The sequence below is a fragment of the Larus michahellis genome, chromosome Z (assembly GCF_964199755.1).
Source record: "Larus michahellis chromosome Z, bLarMic1.1, whole genome shotgun sequence".
Taxonomy (NCBI): domain Eukaryota; kingdom Metazoa; phylum Chordata; class Aves; order Charadriiformes; family Laridae; genus Larus; species Larus michahellis.
The window spans coordinates 24,336,931-24,358,958 of NC_133930.1; the positions used below are offsets into that span (position 1 = coordinate 24,336,931).

General features: G+C 38.9%; 1 protein-coding gene across 9 annotated transcripts in view; it reads left to right on the forward strand.

Annotated features, from left to right (window-relative positions):
* MAST4 (microtubule associated serine/threonine kinase family member 4) overlaps window positions 1–22,028 on the forward strand; it is a 298,871-nt gene that overhangs the window by 268,432 nt on the left and 8,411 nt on the right. For all 9 annotated transcript variants that reach the window (XM_074568788.1, XM_074568789.1, XM_074568792.1 and 6 more), the window contains 12 exons: window positions 1,249–1,457; window positions 2,203–2,341; window positions 3,369–3,501; window positions 4,222–4,387; window positions 7,433–7,534; window positions 11,404–11,526; window positions 11,772–11,884; window positions 13,817–13,944; window positions 14,047–14,279; window positions 15,631–15,831; window positions 18,684–18,913; window positions 20,678–20,800. In XM_074568788.1, the coding sequence (XP_074424889.1) occupies window positions 1,249–1,457; window positions 2,203–2,341; window positions 3,369–3,501; window positions 4,222–4,387; window positions 7,433–7,534; window positions 11,404–11,526; window positions 11,772–11,884; window positions 13,817–13,944; window positions 14,047–14,279; window positions 15,631–15,831; window positions 18,684–18,913; window positions 20,678–20,800 (1,900 nt within the window). The remainder of the gene's footprint in view (window positions 1–1,248; window positions 1,458–2,202; window positions 2,342–3,368; window positions 3,502–4,221; window positions 4,388–7,432; window positions 7,535–11,403; window positions 11,527–11,771; window positions 11,885–13,816; window positions 13,945–14,046; window positions 14,280–15,630; window positions 15,832–18,683; window positions 18,914–20,677; window positions 20,801–22,028) is intronic.

The following is a 22,028-nucleotide window of genomic DNA, read 5'->3' on the forward strand; positions in this document are numbered from 1 at the left end:
CTTTCTTGTCTAGAAGAATTTTTTGCTCCACAAAGGAAAGAAGAAACATGGTGATTTTTCAGTGTCTTTAACTTTGGTAGCTGTGGGAAGATCTTTGTGGAAGTAGTAAGGCAAGAATTGCTTTTTGTGTTTAAATAAATAATTGTGTGCTGATAATTGGACCTCATGGGGACAACAAATTGAATTTAAAAATTGTATATAATTAAGTCCCTTTTTTTTGTTTTCTCCCTCTCTGTTTTCTCCTTTTGGTCCATTCTTCCCATAAACACTCACTACTGTGGTAATTATGTACTGGAGATGCTATGAGCATTAAATGCTACAAAGTGGATTTCAAGCAAGCCAAGCATTTTCAGGATTTGCCTCAAGGGATTTTGAGAAATGTAGCAGTAATGTCCTGTGTCAGTGTTTCACAGCAGGGTGGTTCCTTCTCCTGAGCCTTGAAAGAAAGTAGGCTAGTCCATGTGAGGTTTTCTTTCACTTTGCTTCCCTCACTGCCTTGACCTTACCTAATCAAACTTAAAGTAAACTTTGTACCCAGTACCCCAGTGGAAATTCTGCTTGTCAAGATACATCTTAATCCCACATTACCATGCGGTTAACGCAGTGATCTTTGTTTCGGATTGCCTACTGGTGACCTACCCCTGATACGGATCAATGCTGATGTCAGGGACTGAACAAGAACAGAAGATTTTGCACCTTGTGATGAGGGAGCCACCCCATCAAGCAACTTCTGAGCAACCTTCATGAGAAACCTGTGACATGTTTTAAAATCCACTGGATGGATTCTGAGTTATAGTTATCTGACAGCACATTTAGAGAATAAGCATTTGTCAGAATGATTTATAACATTGACCCATAGCTGGGTTTTGTATATAATCCTTTGTTGGTGGAAACACCCCAAATCTGCCTCGGCTGAGAGCATTTGCTATACCTGTTGGGAGGGCATTTGCTGTATCTGTTGTTTGCTGGGGTGGAGCGGGGTGGGGAGGGAGGAGGGGAGTTGTTGGTTTTTTCATTTGTGTACTGATTTGTGTTGACTGAGGCTCAGCTTGGTTATGAAACAAAATGAGGTTTGAAGCCATTCTCTAATGTGAAAGGCAGGTCAACTACATTAAATTAAAAACAAGTCTTTTATGTAATACATATGCAGTTTTTAAAAAATACATTTATTTAATTGTAAAAAAAATTTAAAATACATTTTTAATATTCAGACTTTTTTCTTTTTCTCTCCCGTTTGAACTTCCTCAGTGCGGTTTATTTTGTGAGACACAAAGAAACCAGACAAAGATTTGCCATGAAGAAAATCAATAAGCAGAATCTCATCCTCCGAAACCAGATCCAACAGGCCTTTGTCGAGCGTGATATCCTGACATTTGCAGAAAATCCATTTGTTGTCAGCATGTATTGCTCCTTTGAAACAAGACGTCATTTATGCATGGTCATGGAGTATGTAGAAGGTAAAAAGTTTGTTCTGTTTTACAGAGGAAGAAGAGTTTTCTTACACCAATAAAGAAAAATAACGCATATGGTACTTGCGCTAGAAAGGCCCCCTGTGTGTCCTCTGTACTCTGGCAATACAGATTTAGGATCTAAATCCAACAACAAGGTGGCTTTTTTCGTAGTCATTATCTCCCAGTGAGAGCTTGTAAAACACTTGTACGCCAGCTATAATAGGAAATAACTGCTCTTTGAGTAAGTTCCTCGTAGACTGTAATTGTAAGTGTCCTAGCGTTCAAAGTTCATATGGAAATGCTGTTTGCTTTTCTGGAGTTCAGATTTTCATTAGCTCATGTTGGGTTGCTTGTAATCGTGGGTTTTACGAAGAAAGCATGAAGAGGGAAGCAGTTTGAAAAGGTGCTGGTGCTGAAGAAGAACAGTGGACAGGGGCAGTGCAAGATGAGATACTCAGGCTGTGGTTTTGTGGTCTCTTTTTTTTTTTTTGCCGCCCCCCTGCTTTGTTTTTTAAAGTAGCAGCACAGATTTTGTTGGTTTCCAGCTGAACTTTTGTACAGCGCACTTCCAGCTTCACACTGTATTTTCCAGTACAGTAGTTGATGTGGTTACATGTTCAATTGAATACATCTGACTGGAAAATAAACATTTATGACTACAGTTTGTGTCTCTTTTTGCAGCATCTATGGATAATACTGATAGGCTTCAGAATTTATAGCATCATCTGGAACATTTGTCCTGTTTCCACAGGTGGAGACTGCGCTACTTTGATGAAGAATATGGGTCCCTTACCTGTAGACATGGCAAGGATGTACTTTGCAGAGACTGTTCTGGCCTTGGAATACCTTCATAATTATGGAATTGTACACAGGGATTTGAAACCAGACAAGTATGTATATAAAGTATAACCAAAAGAGGACTTTGAAATTGCTAGGTAAAATATGAAAGGTGTAAATGTGCTTTGAATGTTTTTGAAATGTTTGGGTTTTTTTATCATGAGTGTTAAGTAGATTCACAATTTCTGCACAAAATTTGAGTTTTCATTACCTGCAGTTACAGAAAATGCATTTTTTCCAAAAGAGCTCTTCAAAACTTTCTGTCTTTAAGATGGAAGAGTCTATTGGAGTAGCTAAAAAAACCAAAACACTTATTTATCCTTCTGGCTGAAATGGAGGGAAATGCATTTTGGTCATTAAAGAGCAATTCTTTCAAAGTATGCTTAAAACACTGTTTAATACAGTATCTACAAGTTGATGATACCTTTGCATATATGAAGACAAGATTGACCAGATTGGGAAATCTTCCCTGTTGCATGAGTTTGGGGTTTTTGTTTTGTTCTTTTTTTTTTAATATTTAGAAATACAATATTGCTCTTATACACGTAAATAACATTACCTCAAGTATCGTCAGTAAAAAGTATGGCTGTTGCAGCTTTCACATTTTAAAAAAAAAGGGAGTTGGAGTCATGTCTGAGTGACAATACCTTCATAGCATGATACCTCAGGCCAGTGTAGTATTACTAACTAACTTAATACCTGAGCTTTTTTCAAATCAATGACCTGGCTTGTTGCAGACAGAAGATGCTTGCTTCGCTTCTAAAGCAACATTTATTCTATTCTAGGTCTTTCTGATGACTCCTTCTTCAAAGCATCTAGCATTCAGCTCTTGACACTTGTATGGTTCTATGAGATAGTGTGCAATTGCATATAAAAAGTTTGTTTACATCTGATAATAATAGTAACAAACGTTAAGACTGTCAGATTTCTAACCTGTTTATTTTGTACCTGTTTACTTTTTAAGCTGTCTCTATTTTTTGCAGTACTAATGAAACATTTTCCTCCAAGTATAATAATAATAATGATAAGCACATAATGTTGAATTATATCACAGTAACTTCAGATCATTCTAATTTTCAGTTTATTGGTAACATCCATGGGCCATATAAAACTTACAGACTTTGGCCTCTCAAAGGTGGGGCTAATGAGTTTGACTACCAATCTGTATGAGGGTCACATTGAGAAGGATGCCAGAGAATTCCTTGACAAACAAGTAAGACACAGCCTTTTTTATTTCTACATTGAGTGTTCAAATGAAGTGATGTTTTGCCAGCAGAATGTACCATAATACTGTATAAACTGTTGGGTTTTGTGCTTTGGTGTTCCAGTTGTTTATGTTGGTTACTTTTACTGATGCCCTGTAGATTATGCTAGGCTTTTTTTTCTTTCTGCATTAGGATCTATTAGTAAGATGAACAACCTAATTATGTGCAAGTGAATCGGAGACAGACAAATGGAAAACTGTTTTTATAAGGAATTCACAAGTCTCAGCAGAGTACTTGTGGAGCTCATGATGCATTGTACAACCAAGGGTGCTAAAATCCTTGCTATGGCCCATTTCCCCTTAAGCATCCCTCATTACCATTGCTCACAATCTGTTCTCTGTAAAAGTTATTTAAAATAAAAAAACCCACAACTTTCATGTAAAGATAAGGATATGTTTAAGTTAAATAAAATATTTGTTGTGGTGGACTCCCAAGTGAAAAACGCAAACTGTCCTTTGCATGACAGATAGCAAATGTTGATTATGATGCCTGTAAATGTAGCTAGATCATTCTAGAAACATTAGCTGTTAGGGAAACACTGCAGGCTAAAACATACTGAATTCTGTTTTTCCATGTTTCCATATTATTTAGCATTTCAAGAATTATAAGTGATGTGATGTAGATGAATTAGATTTGGTTTACCATCATGCTTATTTTCTTTCTTTTAGGTCTGTGGTACACCTGAATACATAGCTCCTGAAGTGATACTGAGACAGGGTTATGGAAAACCGGTGGACTGGTGGGCTATGGGAATTATCCTTTATGAATTTCTTGTTGGATGTGTGCCATTTTTTGGAGATACACCAGAAGAGCTATTTGGACAAGTGATCAGTGGTGAGGATTATCACAAACTCCCCCCATATTTCTTTGCTTGTTGTGAAACATTTAAATTTCTGTTAATAGTAAAGATATTTGCAACTTTACTGGTAGATTTTCAAGCTAGTTCTGCTTAAAGAAACCCGCCATTATCGTAAGATTGTAACACACAACTTGCTGTCAAAGCAAAAATTGGGTTAATAGCTGAACTTACTGTATATTGTTGCTAAATACAGAAATGCAGTAATGTCATGTACAATGGTTAAGCTGCACTATATGAAAAAGAAAAGCGGTATTACTGGAAAAGTAGTGCCACTATGGCACAGTGATTTCAGTCTTCAGTAAAGAAATCATGCCAGAGAAGAAACTGCTAAAATAAATTTGCATAAATGGTAAAATACCTCATGGCACAATGAAGAAATTAACAAAGATGTAATAAAACCCTAAAACAAATGTCTCCCGAATAATAAATAATGAGAAAGAGAAGGAAACAAATTCAATTCACAGATTGTTAATGATATCGTTGGTGATTGTTGTAACGTAATGTTATTTCTGTAGCAGCTGTTCTTCTTCCATTTAAAATTCAATAACCTTTCAGATCTTAACCTGCAAGCTGACCCTAAGTATTGTTATGTGGCTTGTGGCAAAACTGAATGATAATTAAACAGAATTGTTTACTATCCTACCTGCTGTTTCCATAAATTTCCCAGATGCATACATGTAGAGGGCCTCTATTTATGCCAAAAGTTTAACAGAATGGCACCTCTGTTACTGAGTATTTCCCAGTCTGTTTTATGGTCTGCTTAAAAGGTCCAGTGGCTAAAAAACAAACAAAAAAACCCACCAACAACAAAAAAATCCAAAAACAAACAAACCAAAACAAAAAAACAGGCATACAAAAAACCCAACAGAAACAAAGCTAACCTCACCTCTGGTTCCTTATTCTCTGAGAACACAACAAATCCCCTTTTGTACTTAAGGAGATACTCTTTTCATCATCTCGCTTCCTCCACCTCTGAAGTTGAAAGCCAGAATTGTTCGTAAACTGTAATGAGATGGATTGGTGAGTTTCCTCTAGCATATGACCTCTTTATACAACATCCTAGCTGTTCATGGATTTATAACCACGTCATTTTCTGATGTGAGACACTTGAGGCCTGAGTGGCAAGGAGAATCAACTGTTTAATTAACAGAAGCAGCAAATGTTGGCTTTGTTCTGGATGCCTCACGGCTGCAATGCATATTCATGCTTTATTTTCCAAATCAGATTTAAACTGCAGTGGAAGCTGTAGGCAGGCAAACATGGAAATAACTCATGTTTTTATTGCATTTCCAGACACATGCACATGTGTTTTTATTTTGTTTATGCTCTCTGACTGGGAGAAGGGGAGGGAAAAGCCTAAAATTAATGACAAAATTTGCACTTTAGACTTTCATTTTGCATGTGGCATTAATTTTACATTTTGTAAAACAAATTGTCATGTGTTACAATCTAGCTGATACTTATGTAAATAACTTCATCTGTTTGGATGTGTCCACTTGTCTTCCAGAAAGTATCTGTAGAAGTGTATGCTTGTAAATCTGATCTATTCTCACTCACTCTCCAAGACTGTTGGTCAGCTTAGTTTCTTGTTTTGATGTTGACTTGTCAGTTTCTTCTCTTTTATTTTAAATATCCTTACTTACTGAAATCATTCTTACTGTCTGTGTCTGCAGGAGAACTCTTCTGTTAGCTAAGTTCCCTGTGCTAAAAGATATAATCCCCTAGTATTTAACTGTAAAAGCTGTGTTAAAGAACCCAAACTATAGCCTAGACTTTTATTCCAGTTTATGTGGGTGAAGTCTACGTTCTACTTGAAAATCTACTTTAAAATCTTGCCCCCTCATTTTACTTCGCTCCTTCTTCATTGTAGGTTGCCTTTCCTGCCCCCAGGTTGTGAGTACAACTGTGGGAGGCATCAAGGTAAACTTAGATGCCTAAAATGATCAGGGTTAAAAATAATGCTCCAGAAACAGGTTACATTTTGTGCTTATTTATTTCAGTACCTTTCCTTAAACTTCAGAGTACAAAGATTAAACTTCTGTGTAGCTTCTGATGATTATTTCTGCAATGATGCAATGATGATCTTTTTGAAGGAAAAGTCTAGATCACATAATGACAACAAAATCATTAGCAGCCTATCTCCTGAGCTCCTAGCATTCTCTTTCTCTGCCCAAATCCTTGTTCTTCCCGAGAAACTTCTGCGGAGTTTTGTCTAAACTTGCAATATATTACCTTTGTAGAGGCAGCTGCTGCTAAAAATCAGACAAAACTTGCTGTGTAAGCTGTTACAAAGTTCATGTTCATATTGAAACTGGCACAATTTTCCATTGTTTAATTTAAATGAAATTTTGCCAGAATTTTTATTTCACCCTACCTGAATATGGCAGAGTTTTATTATTTTGATTGCGTAATTTAGGTCTAACTTCCCATGAAGTGCAAAAGCCTTAGTAGTGCAAGAGTCAGTAGAGTGAGGTGGTTTTTCTCTGAAGTATGAGAGGCTTGGGAAAAAAGCTCCATCAGCATGTATCTTTCTAGAGCAGAGTCCAATACCGTGTCCCTTAGTCACGGGAGTAATGACTTCAGTGAGTCTACTAGCATTAGAGACGGATTACAGATGTGAGCGGTGACTGCTAGGTCAGGTCAGCTGTGTCCATATTAATAGGAGTTTCCATGGAACAGAACTAAAATTTAAAACAAGATTTTTGGGGGATCAGGGAGAAAAGACACCATACAAGTTGAGCTAATATTTTGCAATAGTGTTCCATGAGCCAAACATTCCTGTATTCTGTTGTTAAACACTGTTTTGGGTTAAAGGATACTTCTGAGGAAAATGGGAACATAACAATGTGTTTATGGAGTCTGTTACAGGGTATAAAAATTGGAAGTAATTCATATGCAACAGAGTAACTTGAAAAAGTTGCCTTATCTCTGACTTTACTGCTAGCTCAGTATGAGAGCTTTCACACAGTTTCTGCTGAATGTTGGGATCAGACTTCACTAATAACTTTCTGTTTTGCTAGATGAAATCAACTGGCCTGAAAAGGATGAAGCGCCACCTCCAGATGCCCAGGATCTGATTACCCTGCTGCTCAGGCAGAATCCTTTGGAAAGACTGGGAACAGGTTAGGAGGCACTATTTTTGAATTGTTAGTGTGCTAGAAACAGCTTCTATATTTGGCATTGGGAGCTTTTGTTCACCGATTTGTTTTGCCTGGGGAAACATCTGTCAGGACAAGTAGCATGACAACATGCCATTATAGCAGAGGGTATTTCATAGATTCAGACCAGTAATATGAGCTTAACAAGATGATGACAGTCTCTTTTTTTTTTTTGGAGTTTACATGTGGTCGTTCACATGTATCCTCTCTTCCTTTGATAAATAAAATGGAAATTTCTCGAAGACCCAGTTAGTCATTGGACAAGATTCCTTTATGAGTACGGTATTAAATAACTAAACACAGAGATTGTGTTGTGAAAGGTCTTGTCATTCTCATTCGGCGTGCATTACTGCCTTGCATGAAAAGGAATAAAACCAAAAGTGTGGACGTTAAGGAAGTAAACATATATTGGTGAGAACACAAGCTGGCAGCTTATTCCACTGTGGTCATTCAGTGCTGTGCTCATTCCATTTTGAGAGAAGAACCTGGCATGTGGTATTAGGAACAGTGAGCCTATGCAGGCTAATGAAAGCACTGTGCAATTATGTAATAGAGTTTGTAAGTTAGTTGGTGGAGCAGGATTTATTTGGGAATTTGGGTGAGAGGCAGTAATGAAGAACATTGTACATGATTTTTAGTGTTAACGTATGGGAATCCTAATCACTGACTGCCATCCCACTGGGCAAAGCACTATGTAAACACAGCAAAAAAGGCCTCCTACATAAAAGAGCCCAGATATAAAGGTATAGTTGTCTCTATCGTGAACACTGTACACCATGAATATGAATACATTGGGAATGCCAAGGCAGCTAAGTGGCAAGTTGGGTCAGCATGAAAGTACTCGGGACTCCAGTGGTCAGATTGTGCTGCATATTTTTAGAGCTAATATAAAAAGGAGCTTTAGGGATTGGTTCCTAACTGGCCTTGCCACAGCCACTCAGGGAGAACAGGAGTATAATGCAGACCCCAAGATTACTATTGCAATGGTCCCAAATGACAGGTCTTCCTTTGGGACATGATGATGTGACTGAGATGAGTGACCTGCATGTCCCTTGCTCCCTGAGCATTTGGGATCTGTATGAGCAGCCCTTAGACTTCACTGTAGCTGATGGTCTGGAGTAAGTGGCATCCAGCAAAGTTGTTCTCCCTTGCACAGCGTTGAACAAGTTAAGAGTGAGGGAGGTGTCATGCCCTGTTCAGCTTCTCCACTAGCTGCCTGCTTCATCTTCCAAAGGCAAAACGAAGAGCCACAACTAGTTCCATTCCCTTGTTCTAAATATACTCCTTTCAGGCATTGTTGTTTTATTGTCAGGATGCTTTTTACTGGTAAACGTAGTGTTAATTCAAGACTGTCATCCTGTGAGAGGCTGGATCAGAAGCAGATTACAAATTTCTGCCTCTTTTGCTACAGCTGGTTGAGAAAGTGAATTGGATAAAATGAGGCTGGCTTACCTACTGTAATGGTCAGTGCCACTGCATGGAGCACCTGCACAGCTCGGGTACAGGCTGATTTTGTTCGACTGTTCATGGTCTCTCAAGAGCTGGCTGTCTGAAAAAGTGAATCGGGCAGCCATTTCTTTGAAGCACAGAGGGGTGCTTAGAAACCGCAACAAAGTTTTAAGCGTCAGACCCAACTCACAGACACGGAGGCTGCAATGTGACAGGTCCCACGGCAGCACTGGAAAATAGCACAGTTTATCCCAGGCTCCACTATGCATTTCAAATGAGAGCCCTATCTATTTAATACGTATTAGCTAGTTGCATAACACTCGATGCAAACTGTAACTGCGTATTTGCTCAGGAGACCTGAGTGGCATGGTCAAGTTGAAGGAAGAGAGATAGATACTACAATTATTTTGAAGAAGGAAAATGACAGAAAAAAGACCTCTTCAGGTTTGAAGTGTCTGCCAATCAAGAATTACACAATCCTGACATAATATGCCATTACTGTGTTCAGAGATTTGTTTGCTCCTTGGCTAGTGACTTACAATGAGATTTGATTTTGGTTTCCTTTGGGAAGATTTGTCTTTTATGAATTTTTCAGTGGTGCGGTTGGACAAGCAAAGAACCCAACCTAGAAATCTTGACACTCTGACTTAGAGACCGATCCTGGAGACTTGCGCTTTTCGTATGGCTCTCTCCTGACTCAGCCTTGACATAATGAGGTTTACGTGTTGTATCAATGTGGTGGGTTGACCTTGGCTGGCAACCAGGTGGCCACCAAACCGTGCTGTCACTTCTCCTCAACTGGACAGGGGAAGAAGATATGACAAAAGCCTCGTAGGTTGCTATAAGGACAGGAGATCACTCAGCAGTTACCATCATGGGCAAAACAGACTCAACTTGGGGAAATTAATTTATTGCCAATTAGCAACAGAGTAGGATAATGAGAAATAAGAACAAAGCATCTTCCCCCCGCCATCCTTCCCTTCTTCCCCAGCTCAACTTCACTCCCAGTTTCTCTACCTCCTCCTCCTGAGTGGTGCCTGAGGACAGGGAATTGGGATTGTGGTCAGTCCGTCACACATTGTCTCTGCCACTCCTTCCTCCTCACACTCTCCCCCTGCTCCAGCGTGGGGTCCCTCCCACAGGAGACAGTCCTCCACGAACCTCTCCAGCGTGGGTCCAACAAGTCCAGCCAGCAAACCTGCTCCAGCATGGGCTCCTCTCTCCAGGGGCCCACAGGTCCTGCCAGGAGCCTGGTCCAATGTGGGCTTCCCATGGGGTCACAGCCTCCTTTGGTCATCCACCTGCTCTGGTGTGGGGTCTTCCATGGGATGCAGGAACCTCCATGGGCTGCAGGTGGACAGCGTGCCTCATCATGGTCTTCACCATGGGCTGCAGGGAATCTCTGTTCTGGCACCTGGAGCATCTCCTCCCCCTCCTTCTTCACTGACCTTGGTGTCTGCAGAGTTGCTGCTCTCACATATTCTCACTTCTCTCTTCCAACTGGTGTTATGCAGCAGTTTTTTTACCCTTTTGCAGACACTTTATTGCAGAGGCGCTGCCATTGTTGCTGATGGGCTCAGCCTTGGCCAGTGGTGGGTCTGTCTTATAGCTGGCTGTCTTCTGGCAGCTTCTCGCAGAAGCCATTCCTGCAGCCTCCCCACTACCAAAACCATGCCATGTAAACACAATACAATCAAGTTGTCAGTAACTCTTGCTGCTGCAGGTTATGTGTTCAGTTTTTAAAATTAGATTTATGCTTATTAATAATATCCTTGCTCCCTCCCCAGGACAAAAATTCCATTGTTTCATTGTGTTCTTATAGTTGTTTCCTAATTTGAAACTAGTGTGATTGTTTAACATACATTATAATAAGTAGGCAGTAATCATGAAGATGATAAATGGTACAGTATTTCCTATAGAATTGCATATTACTGCCATAAAACGCCAAAAAGATCTCCTTATCAGCAATGGTACTTTCAATGAGCAACTATTAAGAATCGTTCTTCATTACTTTCTGACTTGTACTTACTCATCTAGTGCACTTACTTATATTTTGATGACTATTTCTGCTACACCTGATGCTTCTGACTAATGTGTACCAGACAGATGATAATTAGTATACTCATAAAAATAGAAACGTTAATAGGGGAAAGATGCTAAAGCAATGCCACCACTGTTAAAGAAATGGCAAGAACAAAACAGGGACAGGGAGGTGCTCAGACAGGTTTAGGAGATTCTAGTGGAAATGAGTAGTAACTCTTCTTGCTTCCAGTGATGACTATGCCTTCCCATGATAATTTGCATTTTTTCGCCAGGGGTTTAGTTAAAGTAATATTATGTGGATTTGGTATAGTTAGCTCAGTGTTTTTCTTTGGCTCCCCCAGGTGGTGCATATGAAGTAAAGCAGCATCAGTTCTTCAGGAGCCTTGACTGGAATAGTCTGCTGAGGCAGAAAGCAGAATTTATTCCGCAGTTGGAGTCTGAAGATGACACGAGTTATTTTGACAGTACGTATTCAATGATACTAAATAAATGCGATGAACGCCTTGTTTAAATAATCACTACATTTGACTTTTGCTTCCTGCTTTGAAAAATCTCCTTTATCAGAACCATTGTCAGCTTGCAATTTCACTGGTGGTTTGACATTTCAGCAGAAATAATCTTAAGAACAAAATTACGCTTTTAGTTAATATTAAAGCTTGGTACCCATTCTTCCTGATAAATTCAAATACTTTATTTGCCTTGTCTCTAGCTCGTTCTGAGAAATACCATCATATGGAAACTGAGGAAGAAGATGATACCAATGATGAAGATTTTAATTTGGAGATAAGACAGTTTTCCTCATGTTCACACAGATTTTCAAAAGTAAGTAAAATTTTCTGTCATGTTAGTGTGTATTGTGTACATAAACATTTTGCTACTTTTTATAGAGTTTGGAAATGTTAGAAACGGAAGAGATGTGTAGGGCGTTGTTTCTTCAAGAAACGTTACCTGAAATTGAGCAAGAATGAAATGAATGCCATTAAATCAAAACATGGGAAGATTCTGTAGGAAAGTTATTTCTCGAATCCTTAAGACAGTAATGGAAAATGATATAAATAGACTGGTATTTCCATAAAAAATTAATGATAGCATAAGAGAAGGTTTAGGGAAATTAAATGCATGTTTCTTGCGTTGGTTTTCTTATACATATTTTACGTGTTGCTTCAGTTGCGTCCTGGGTATCTTGCAGGTGATGGCATAACAAAAATCTCAGTACTAGACTATAGAAGCTATTGATTAAATGACATTAAGCTGAAGGGAAAAAGCAAAGTAGTGGTTAGCATGTGATTTGGTCAAGGAGAGATGTGGATTTGAGGGATTGATTTGGATGCTGTGAATTGAAGGTGAAGCTGACTGTCCGAAGGGTAGTATACTTCAGTAGTTGAGATGAGAGCTAATTATTGCTGGACAAGGGACGCCAGTAGGAGCAGAGTGGACATGCTCAGGAAATACTGTGGAGGGTAGATTGGCAGGAAATAATGGAAGTGGAATGCCTAATGACCATGCTTTTAGTCTTAACATAGCATCCAGCAGTGATTTTTCAAAAGCTTTCTATTTAAAAAGTTTCTTTAACCTACTTCAGGAACTGTTTAAAGCTATTTGGAAAGTCTGTGTTTGTGTCTTGTTTGTCCTGGGTTATGCTTCAAGGAATTAGTGGATTTTGTGCTGCCTCTGTTGTGCCATGTATGTATTGCATCTGTGATAGCTTGGAAGACGAGGGACAGGAATTGTGGATGTAGTTATCCTCATTCTGTGTAAACTCCTACTTTTGACTTGGTGGTATGTTTCAAATTCAGATACTAGTAAATGATGCAGTCCCTTTGGAGATAACTTGGATGAGAGGCAATGGGCACAAACTGAAACACAGGAAGTTCTGTCTGAAGACAATAAAACACTTTCTTACTGTGAGAGTGATCAAGCACTGGCACAGGTTGTCCAGAGAGGTTGTGGAGTCTCCATCCTTGGAGGTTTCAAAAGCCACCTGGACAGGGTCCTGAGCAGCGAGCTCTAGGTGACCCTGCTTGTGCAGAGGGGTTGGACAACATGACCTGCAGAGGTCCCTTCCAGCCTCATTCTGTGGTTCTCTGAACTTCTGTCCTTTTGAAAGCTCTGTACCACAGTAATAGTTTGGTTTGCTAATGTCATTATGTCACTGCATCTCAGGCTGTAGAATATACACTTGACAACTTGTGTGCTATTTGTCAGCTAAGCAAACAACAGACTTCCAATGATCCCAGTTTATTTTTTATAAATCTTTTAGACAAGTAATTTATTCTTAACTTCAGGTCAGTTCAGACTAATTTTTCTGCTTTCCACACCTGACTGGTAGATACCAAGTCAGTATCTTAGGGTTAGGGCTTTTTTACCTTGATTGGCTTTATGTAGTTGTGAATTAATCCAAGCTATGCATTAATCCTGAGACCTAGAGACCCCAAGGCTCTGGATTTTGTTTGTACTCTCTTGGTTAACACAGTGAAATGGGGAGAGAGCTGATGAATTTCTTATGGGAAGAGATGTTATTTGTGACCTTGTATGTGAGGAGCCAAGAAAGCAAAACAGGAAAGCATTCTAAGAGCATAAACTCCTGGAAATTCAAAAAGCCCCAAGAAGTTTCAAGTTTGCACTGTGAAATACTGTATAAGCATTTCAAGCATGCAGAGTATAACCCAAAATGCTCTTTACTGCATATCTTTATATGAAACATATCAGTGATAAACTGGGGGGGTTTGTGCTTTTCTTTTTTTTCTGTAATAGGTTTTTAGTAGCATAGATCGAGTCACTCAAACACAAGGCGAAGAAAAGGAAGATGTAGGAGACAAAACGAAAAGTGTAACATTGCCTTCTGTGGAATCTTTAAGCTGGAGTTCAGAATATTCTGAAATGTAAGTAGAAGGAGGGGCTGGAAGTGGTCCATGTCCTGTTTGTCAGGTAGCAGGCCTCCTCATCTCGATAACTGCATGAGAGTTTGCTTACTTTTTATGCAGACAACAAATATCTACATCTGTCTCCTCTGACACTGAGAGTAGCAGGCAGCGACACAGTTCTGGTTTGCTTCCGAAGTTGGCCGTATCAGCTGAAGGAGAACAGGATGATTCCCCCAGCTTAGTGGGACTCCGGGAGGAACAGGAAAAGCCTGCCTTTGTGAGTGAGGAAATAGTGCAAGATGAACCTGAAGTTACCACTCCAGCAAGCACAATCAGCAGCTCCACGCTATCAGGTAATTCACAATGGGTCTCTTGACTGATTACATTAGAAACAGTGTGAACCTTCGTTGTTTAGCAGTAGCATTCATGGATTTAGAAGTCCCATATTTCAGAACTGCTTTTAAAAAAAGCCATCCCAAGAGGAGTCTGGTTTGGGCTCAGGCTCAATCTAATAAAATCTCATGAAAATATGTATGGGAAAGTTTCAACATTTTTGGAAAAGGTGACATTTGATGTCACCCCACTGACTCTGGAGGACTGCTAGGCAAGTGAATAAAACGATGACCATAGAGCCTTTGCAAGATCCTTCTGTGGAGAAAAGGAGTCTTAGACCCCTTGAGCACTTAAAGCACTATTTTTATATTTTCCCGTGCTGAAGTTGGTGATCTTTTGATTATCATCCTGGAGTCATACCAACTGATCTGTATCACTCTTTTCTAAAACTCTGTGTTGCACCGTTGTGTGTTTTTAATTAAGACATCTCAATGATGTTCACTCCCCCCAGCCCCATGTCACAGTGTCGGCATTAGCACAGCAGTCACAGGGATAACTCAAAACATCTGATCTTCTTCTGTCACTCATCAGTTACACTTAAGACTAATTTCATTTTTACATTAGCAATAGGATATTCAGTGACCTTAAAGGAACACTAGGAATTACCGCTGTGTCTTTAAACAGGCAACCTACCCTTGCTGTGTGTTTCATAAGGTCATACAACTTTCCTGTGACATCTTTGAATTTTTGAAGAAATCCTCTGCAGGTTGTTCACATGACACAAGGCTTTTATGTTTGGTTTTTTTTTCATTGTTTGAAATACTGTTGTCCTTCATCCAGTATTTTGGAAGGTCATTACCTATGATAGAATAATACCCACGTGGTTGTAATACCGAGTTTAGTGGTGCCAGGTATTTCTCCTGTGTGGAAAATAACCACCCAAAAGATAAAAGCAAAAGATAATAATTAAAAATAAAATTACACTTAGTGTTTTAATGATTTAGGAAAAGTTACCGTGCTGTTAGCAACTTATATAGGATTGGAGCCTTTCATTTACTTTAGGAGGAGTTCACATGAAAAATAAATGGATGATTAAGTTCTCTAAGATGAGTGCTGCATACTGAGATACCAGACTTGCTTTAGTTTTTGTCTCTTATTTTGCTTTAGTCAGTGACTACAAAACCCTGTTGCTTCAATTCATGCTGTTAACATTTATGCATTCTGTAAGTCTGGAAGAAGTATTCGGATTTCTATGATGTTGGTTTGTGAACTTATTAACAGAAAGAAAAATTCCTCTCTCACAATTGTACTGTTTCCCCTCCCTGACCCCCAGTTTTCCCTCAGTATGTTTATCCCTTCTTCTTTATACAGTTGGCAGTTTTTCAGAGCACTTAGATCAGATAAATGGAAGAAGCGAGAGTGTGGACAGTACAGATAACTCCTCAAAGCCTCCCAATGAAGTTGCATCTCACATGGCTCGTCAGCGGTTAGAAAGCACAGAGAAAAAGAAGATCTCTGGAAAAGTCACAAAGTCCCTTTCTGCAAGTGCTTTGTCCCTCATGATCCCAGGAGGTAGGGATAAATCTTTTTGTTTGCAATGTTATGATTTATGCATACTTGATGGTTTATGACGTAAATGCAAGATTTTGGAGAGGCTAGAATGGCCTCTGCGTCACACTTTATTTGTTTCTCTTCTTGTTCACATGTGTTACTAGATGGTGCAATCTCATTAGTGAGTTACACTGGTCACATTACAGCTGAGGGACCTTCTCTGACAGGCAAATATGTAGCTTAGTGGTCACCACTTGGTGTTTGACTGGCAGCAGGATGCAGGCTTCAGTCCTCGGCTCATCCTTCAGTAGGGTTGTAAGTTCAGTTTTAAGTAACTTGCTCTCTGCAGCTCCAAGAATAGCTGTTTGTTACAGCAACACACTCAGCCTGACTAGTTCTCTCCCATCTCCCATAAGGAAAGGTGATAAAGCAGAGAGAAGTGTCACAAAGTAGAAATCGCATGTAGGCTCCTGTTTGTACTTGCATTGAGTACTTCACATGGCTTACATTGAGTGCTCAAAACTTGAAGCCATAAATATTGCTGTAAGTAAGTAGAAGTATAACAGTAGTATTGAATGTTTCCAGATGAAGCATTGGTACTTTGCTTTTTAATGGTTCAGAATCAAAGTCCAAATTTCCCAGACTTTGAGGGATTTTTTTCGTAGTGGGATTGCTCTCAATTTTGCACACTGGCCATACGCTGCTTTTAGACTTTACTTGTCATATTTATGTATCTTCTGGTCTGATAACATAACCCTGCACTTGCTCTATGTGTTCAAAGGTGGCTTTGACAGTAACTTCAGCAGATTGCCTTGAGTCCTCAGGCTAGTGTAGAATAGTTAGAGTTGGTTCTGGTTCTCCTCTCAGGCTTCACCCACCTTTGGGTTGTAAAGCACGTGTGCCTTATGTGCTCCTTAATACCTTGGTGAGCAAACACTGTGCTGTTGTGCATGTCTTTTGGAGACCTTGGAGAGGTGAAAGGTGTATCTGATCCCTATTAATGCAGGAATTTCTGATTCACTTTGTGTTTTTTACCCTTCTCCACCATACAGTTTAAAGAACAGCATAGGCTTCCTGTGCAGTACCTGTAATTCCAACATCTAACCATGAAGATTTTTTTAATGAGATAAGTCAAGAGGAAAAGGTTGAGTCTAAGTTAGAGGAGTATTTTTCCCCTGCTTGAATGAGGACAACTAGGTGACAATGAAAAGAACATGTAGCCTTTCTGTGATGCTGTCCGAACATGAATCATAGTTCTCACAAAATGCATGAGAGAGATGATGATAACTTAATTTTTACAATGAGAAAGATAGCAACCCTGTGCTCAGTCTGTTCAGGGCAATGTTGACACTGAAAACTGCAAGTGGCTTGCACATGCTCTGGGCTTGTTCCTTGTGTAGGCTATTTCTTCCAAATACTATTTCTCTCCCAAATGTTGTGGGGTTTTGGTATACTTCTGTAACAGCATCATGGTTATTTTTTCTCCTTGTAGAGGGCCTGTAGTGTGTGGTAATTATTGAGATTAGCTGTCACAGGAGCATGATACACACACAGCCAAGTAACACTCAGGAGTTATTCATCAGTTGGTATTCTAGTAGTTGTTTCATAGCTGTTGAGTAAGAATCACTATGTTCAGAGATGGTATAGACTGAGTTACTGAGTGCTCATTAAATGCCGGTTTTCTTTCAGTTTAGTCTCAGCCTTATTCTATAAAATCCAAATTTAGCTTTACCTACACCTAAAAATGTTGTCATAAGATTTTTGATTGATATAGATACAGTATGTTAGCTGTACCTAGTACTGTCCAAAAAACTACAGTATTCATTTTTATCCGTAAAATAAATGACAGCAACAGATGGCCAGTGTTCCTGACCTAAGTCATGTAGCTGAGAGTCACAGGACGTGTCCCACATGCAGCAGAAGGCAGGGGTCAGGGAATCTGAGCATGTTTCAGAGCCAGAGGTTGGCAGTGACAGCCCCCTTGGGGCTTGGCTGTTCTGTGACATTTCAGCATTAACCCAGTGATACCAATCTCTGTGAGCCTCTGGTGACTCGCATCCAGGGAGTAGCACCGCTGCTGTCATAGTGTATCTTCCCTTGCGTGACATGGCTTAGCACGGACAGCAAACCTGGAGTCTTTCTGGGCTTCATTCCTTTGCAGAGCTGTCAGCCTCTTACAGTCACCAAAGTGTGTTTTATGCTGCTGCAATTGTGTTTACATTTGCACAAGCATGAGCACATAGTGCTTTCAAAATAATGAAACAAAACGAAGCTGTAATTCTTGTTGTTGTAAGAAATTCTTGTGGTCTTACATGATGTTGCAGAATGTAGAAATGGAAGCTTGGTACAAGCATTGAGTTACCATCCTATGTACCAGCTAGATATTGTGGTTTAATTACAGTAGTCTTTATCTGTATCTATATATAGCTGAAAACAAAAAAAACTATTAGCGCTTTGTTTAGCGTTGCTGGATGATTTGGGGGATGGTTTTGGGTATACTCACAATAACATCTGCTACCAAACGGTGATTTTCTTTTCATGAGTGTTTGTTAGGAAAAGGCTGAGAATTGTTCTTCCAAAGTTAGCAATGAGTGTGTTTCCTGTCTAAAAGGAAAACGCCGTCTACATCTAGCAAATTAACCCTTGCGTTAAGAAATGCAGTTTATGCTCCAGGGAAAGAAATTTAGTTCTAAGATCTGGTTGTTAGTTAAACTTCTCATTCACTAAGATACACACTGATTGAGGAGGAGAGAGTGTTTATGGAAAGACAATGATACATTTTGACACAAAGGTGTATAAAACTAGTCAAATTCCCTGTTCTGTGTCTGTGTGTGTTCAGAATATATTCCAATAGGCAGATTTTTCTCTTCCAGATGTGTTTGGTGTTTCTCCTTTGGCAAGTCCTATGTCTCCTCATTCCCTGTCATCTGATCCTTCATCCTCCCGAGATTCTTCTCCCAGCCGTGATTCATCGATTGCTGCTGCAAGTCCTCATCAACCGATAGTAATTCACAGTTCAGGAAAAAAGTATGGCTTCACCATCCGAGCAATCAGGGTTTATGTGGGTGACAGTGATATTTATACTGTGCACCATATTGTTTGGGTAAGATAACACAGTTTTTTGTTTATATACAGTCACAGAAAACTGTAATGATGTATTTGCTTTTGATTTTTGTAGCTATGGTATCTGTTGATAGCTACTGTGTAAATCATGAGGTTGTGCCAAACTATTTTCTTAAAATAAAATTCATGCCTGTACGCAAGACCAGTGTTGGCTGTAGGGATAACAGAAGCCACCTTTGACAGAAGTGGTACTTAAATATGATGTTGACCTTTTGTATGGGTCACTTTTGGCAAGTTTGGCAGTTGTGAACAGCCATGTCTGAAGTTCAGAGTACTGTGGCTTAGAAAACTAAGACGTTGGTACAGCCCCTCTTTGATTGAGGGCAGGATCTCCAAAACTAGGAGACTGTAAACAGAAATTGTTGAAATATACATGGAGTTTATTAAACTGTGTCAATTAAGGGATTCATGAAAGTCAACAGTATTTTACTAAACACAAGTAGACTGATTTCAAGTACTGACTTTCTTTTGTGTAGAAAAGTGCAAATCATTTGGAATTGTGAATACCTTTGGGGACTCTATGGCACAGGAAAAAGATTAACTGTCTTGAGTAAACTATGTATTTTTCATCATCTGTTCACTACTGATTTGAACAAAGTGGGAGACAGGCTAAAGGAAAAGACAGCAGTTCTTGCATTTCATTGGTTATCAACCTCCTTAATTGTAAAATTGATAATGAATTACATATTTTATATCATTTATATATTCTACATATATAAATATTGTAAGTGTATAATCTAAAATATTTCACCTACCTTAAAATAATTTTGAAAAATTGATTACAAATCTATGAAAAGCTTTGAAATTTTGTATGGTGTTTTGTTCTTAATATGTATCGTAGGTTTTAAAGTAGCAGTGCTACTGATGTGGTAGTGTATTACTCATTCTTCGTTCATGTTTTTTACCTCTCAGGCCTATTAATCCATCAAGAACATTGAATATGGAGAATGGGTTACATTTGATTGATAATGGAATAAATAAAAAAAAAATCTTATTTCTTGCCACTGTTGTAGCATCACATCAGTGAAAGCAGGGATGAAAAAATGGTAATTGCAGTGAAAGTGAAGCCTTGGCTTTTCAAAATACTATAGGTTCGTAGAGGATTTTTAGCTCCGTAAGCACTGTAGGCTTCAGTAGTGGCTCCATGACTTAAAAATCTTCAAAAGCTCATTTTAAAATCTAAATTACTTAAGCCACCTTCAAAATAATTTGCAATTCAGTTTCTTTTGGTCCTTCATCATCTTTGTGCTGCATGTTTCCCTTTAATGGGTAACCTGGTGAATTTGAACCAAATTAAAACAATCCTTAACTATATGGTGGAGTTAATTTTTATCATCATTTGGGTATCATGATTTTTATCATGACCACTACTTTAATCAGTATTTCTCAGTGTCCGGTGCTAAAAATCTTCATTCAATTCTGAAATTTTGCTATGGGGAATGAATCACCCCTTCTTTATTATGCATGAAAACCGCCCTGCTATACAGAGCTTACTTGATAACAGTGGCAACAAGCACTGTTCCAGTGAGCTTTGAAAACATTCAAGGCCCTGTGTGAGTATAAAGTTTAAGTCATTGGAGGTCTGATTTTAGTTCTTTCCTTCCTTTATGTAACTTGATATCTGTAAGTTTTCTTCATTGCCAATTGGTTTTGTAGAAAGCGTTCATTGAACAAAGCCTACTTTCGAAAGTATGAAGGTAAACAGGAATCCATTTTGTGTATATTCTTTTTCTCTGATTTCCAGAATGTGGAAGAAGGAGGTGCAGCTTACCAAGCAGGTCTAAAAGCTGGAGACCTGATCACTCATATCAATGGAGAGCCAGTGCATGGTCTTGTTCATACGGAAGTCATTGAGTTGTTGTTAAAGGTAACTTTTGGACAACTGGGATATGAAAGTGCTTGCTGTTTTCACCAAGGATTGAGAGGTTATGTTTCCCTTCAGAGATGGATTATCAGATTTTGCGGTTGTTCAAGTACAAATTCTGAGCTACTATTGCACAGATCCAGAGAAAGGTCCATGAGTATATCTCCTGCTATGATTTTAGTTTCTCTGCACTAAACTGGCACTGCATCTGAGATAGCTGAAGTACATTCAAGGCTTTGACACAAAGAGATGTCTCTGTCTCTCAAAAAAATTTGATGTTTTCAAATACTTTCTTAAATTCCCGCATTTTCATCAGGTAATTCAGGCTTTTGAGGCTGCTACTTCTCGTTTTCTCCTATTAAAGTGAAATCAATGAGGAAAAGTGGAAACAAAGAACATTAAATATTTTCTTACCTACTGGACAGGAACTTGCCATTCATAATCTTAAGACCCAAAAAGCTTTGGTCTCATATATAGACAGGCATGTTCCACAGAGCTTCTTTGCTTGATGAAGTTCTAATCCTGTAGTTGGACTTTTATGAATAATCTGTCCCATTTTTCTCTTGTGGAGTTTTCTGAGGTCTATCCTATTAGAAGATTATAGTTTTTCCTTAGAAACAAACAAACAAAAACCACAGCATTTTTTAATGAACGGTAGTGTCTTAGCTTATCATATTGCAGTTTTTATGTAATCTTTTCAGCACAGACTTATGTAGGTCAGAATTTTATTTTAGACAGCTGTGTATTTACATCCTATATTATTGGCAGTTTATGGTATTACATGCAGAGCGTTGCCTGTCAAAGGGAGTAGTAGTTATAGAAGAAGATTGCAAAGCAATAAAGTAATGGGGAAATATAAAGAGGTGAGGAAAGATGCAAAATACACTTTCCTTAAGTCTTTATTTTCCTTCTCTGAAACCAGGAGGAACTTCAGAATTTTCCAATTTTTCAAGAAATGTATAGGAAGAAATTCTGTTATTTTAGGCAGTTGGGTGTGCAGTTATTTTTTGTCAGATACACAAAAAGAGAAACACGGCAACCATGCACGATGCTTACTAGAGTAAACTCAACCCAAGAGATTGTTGTTTATCCAAATGTGGTGTATCATAAATTAATGTGGGCTATTGGAATATACTGTTTGGGTAGTGGTACGCAGTGCTGGCAGGAGGTATCTTGAAAATTTCAGTCTTGGTCAGTCCTTGGTCTCCTCTTGTCTAGCTACAATTACTGG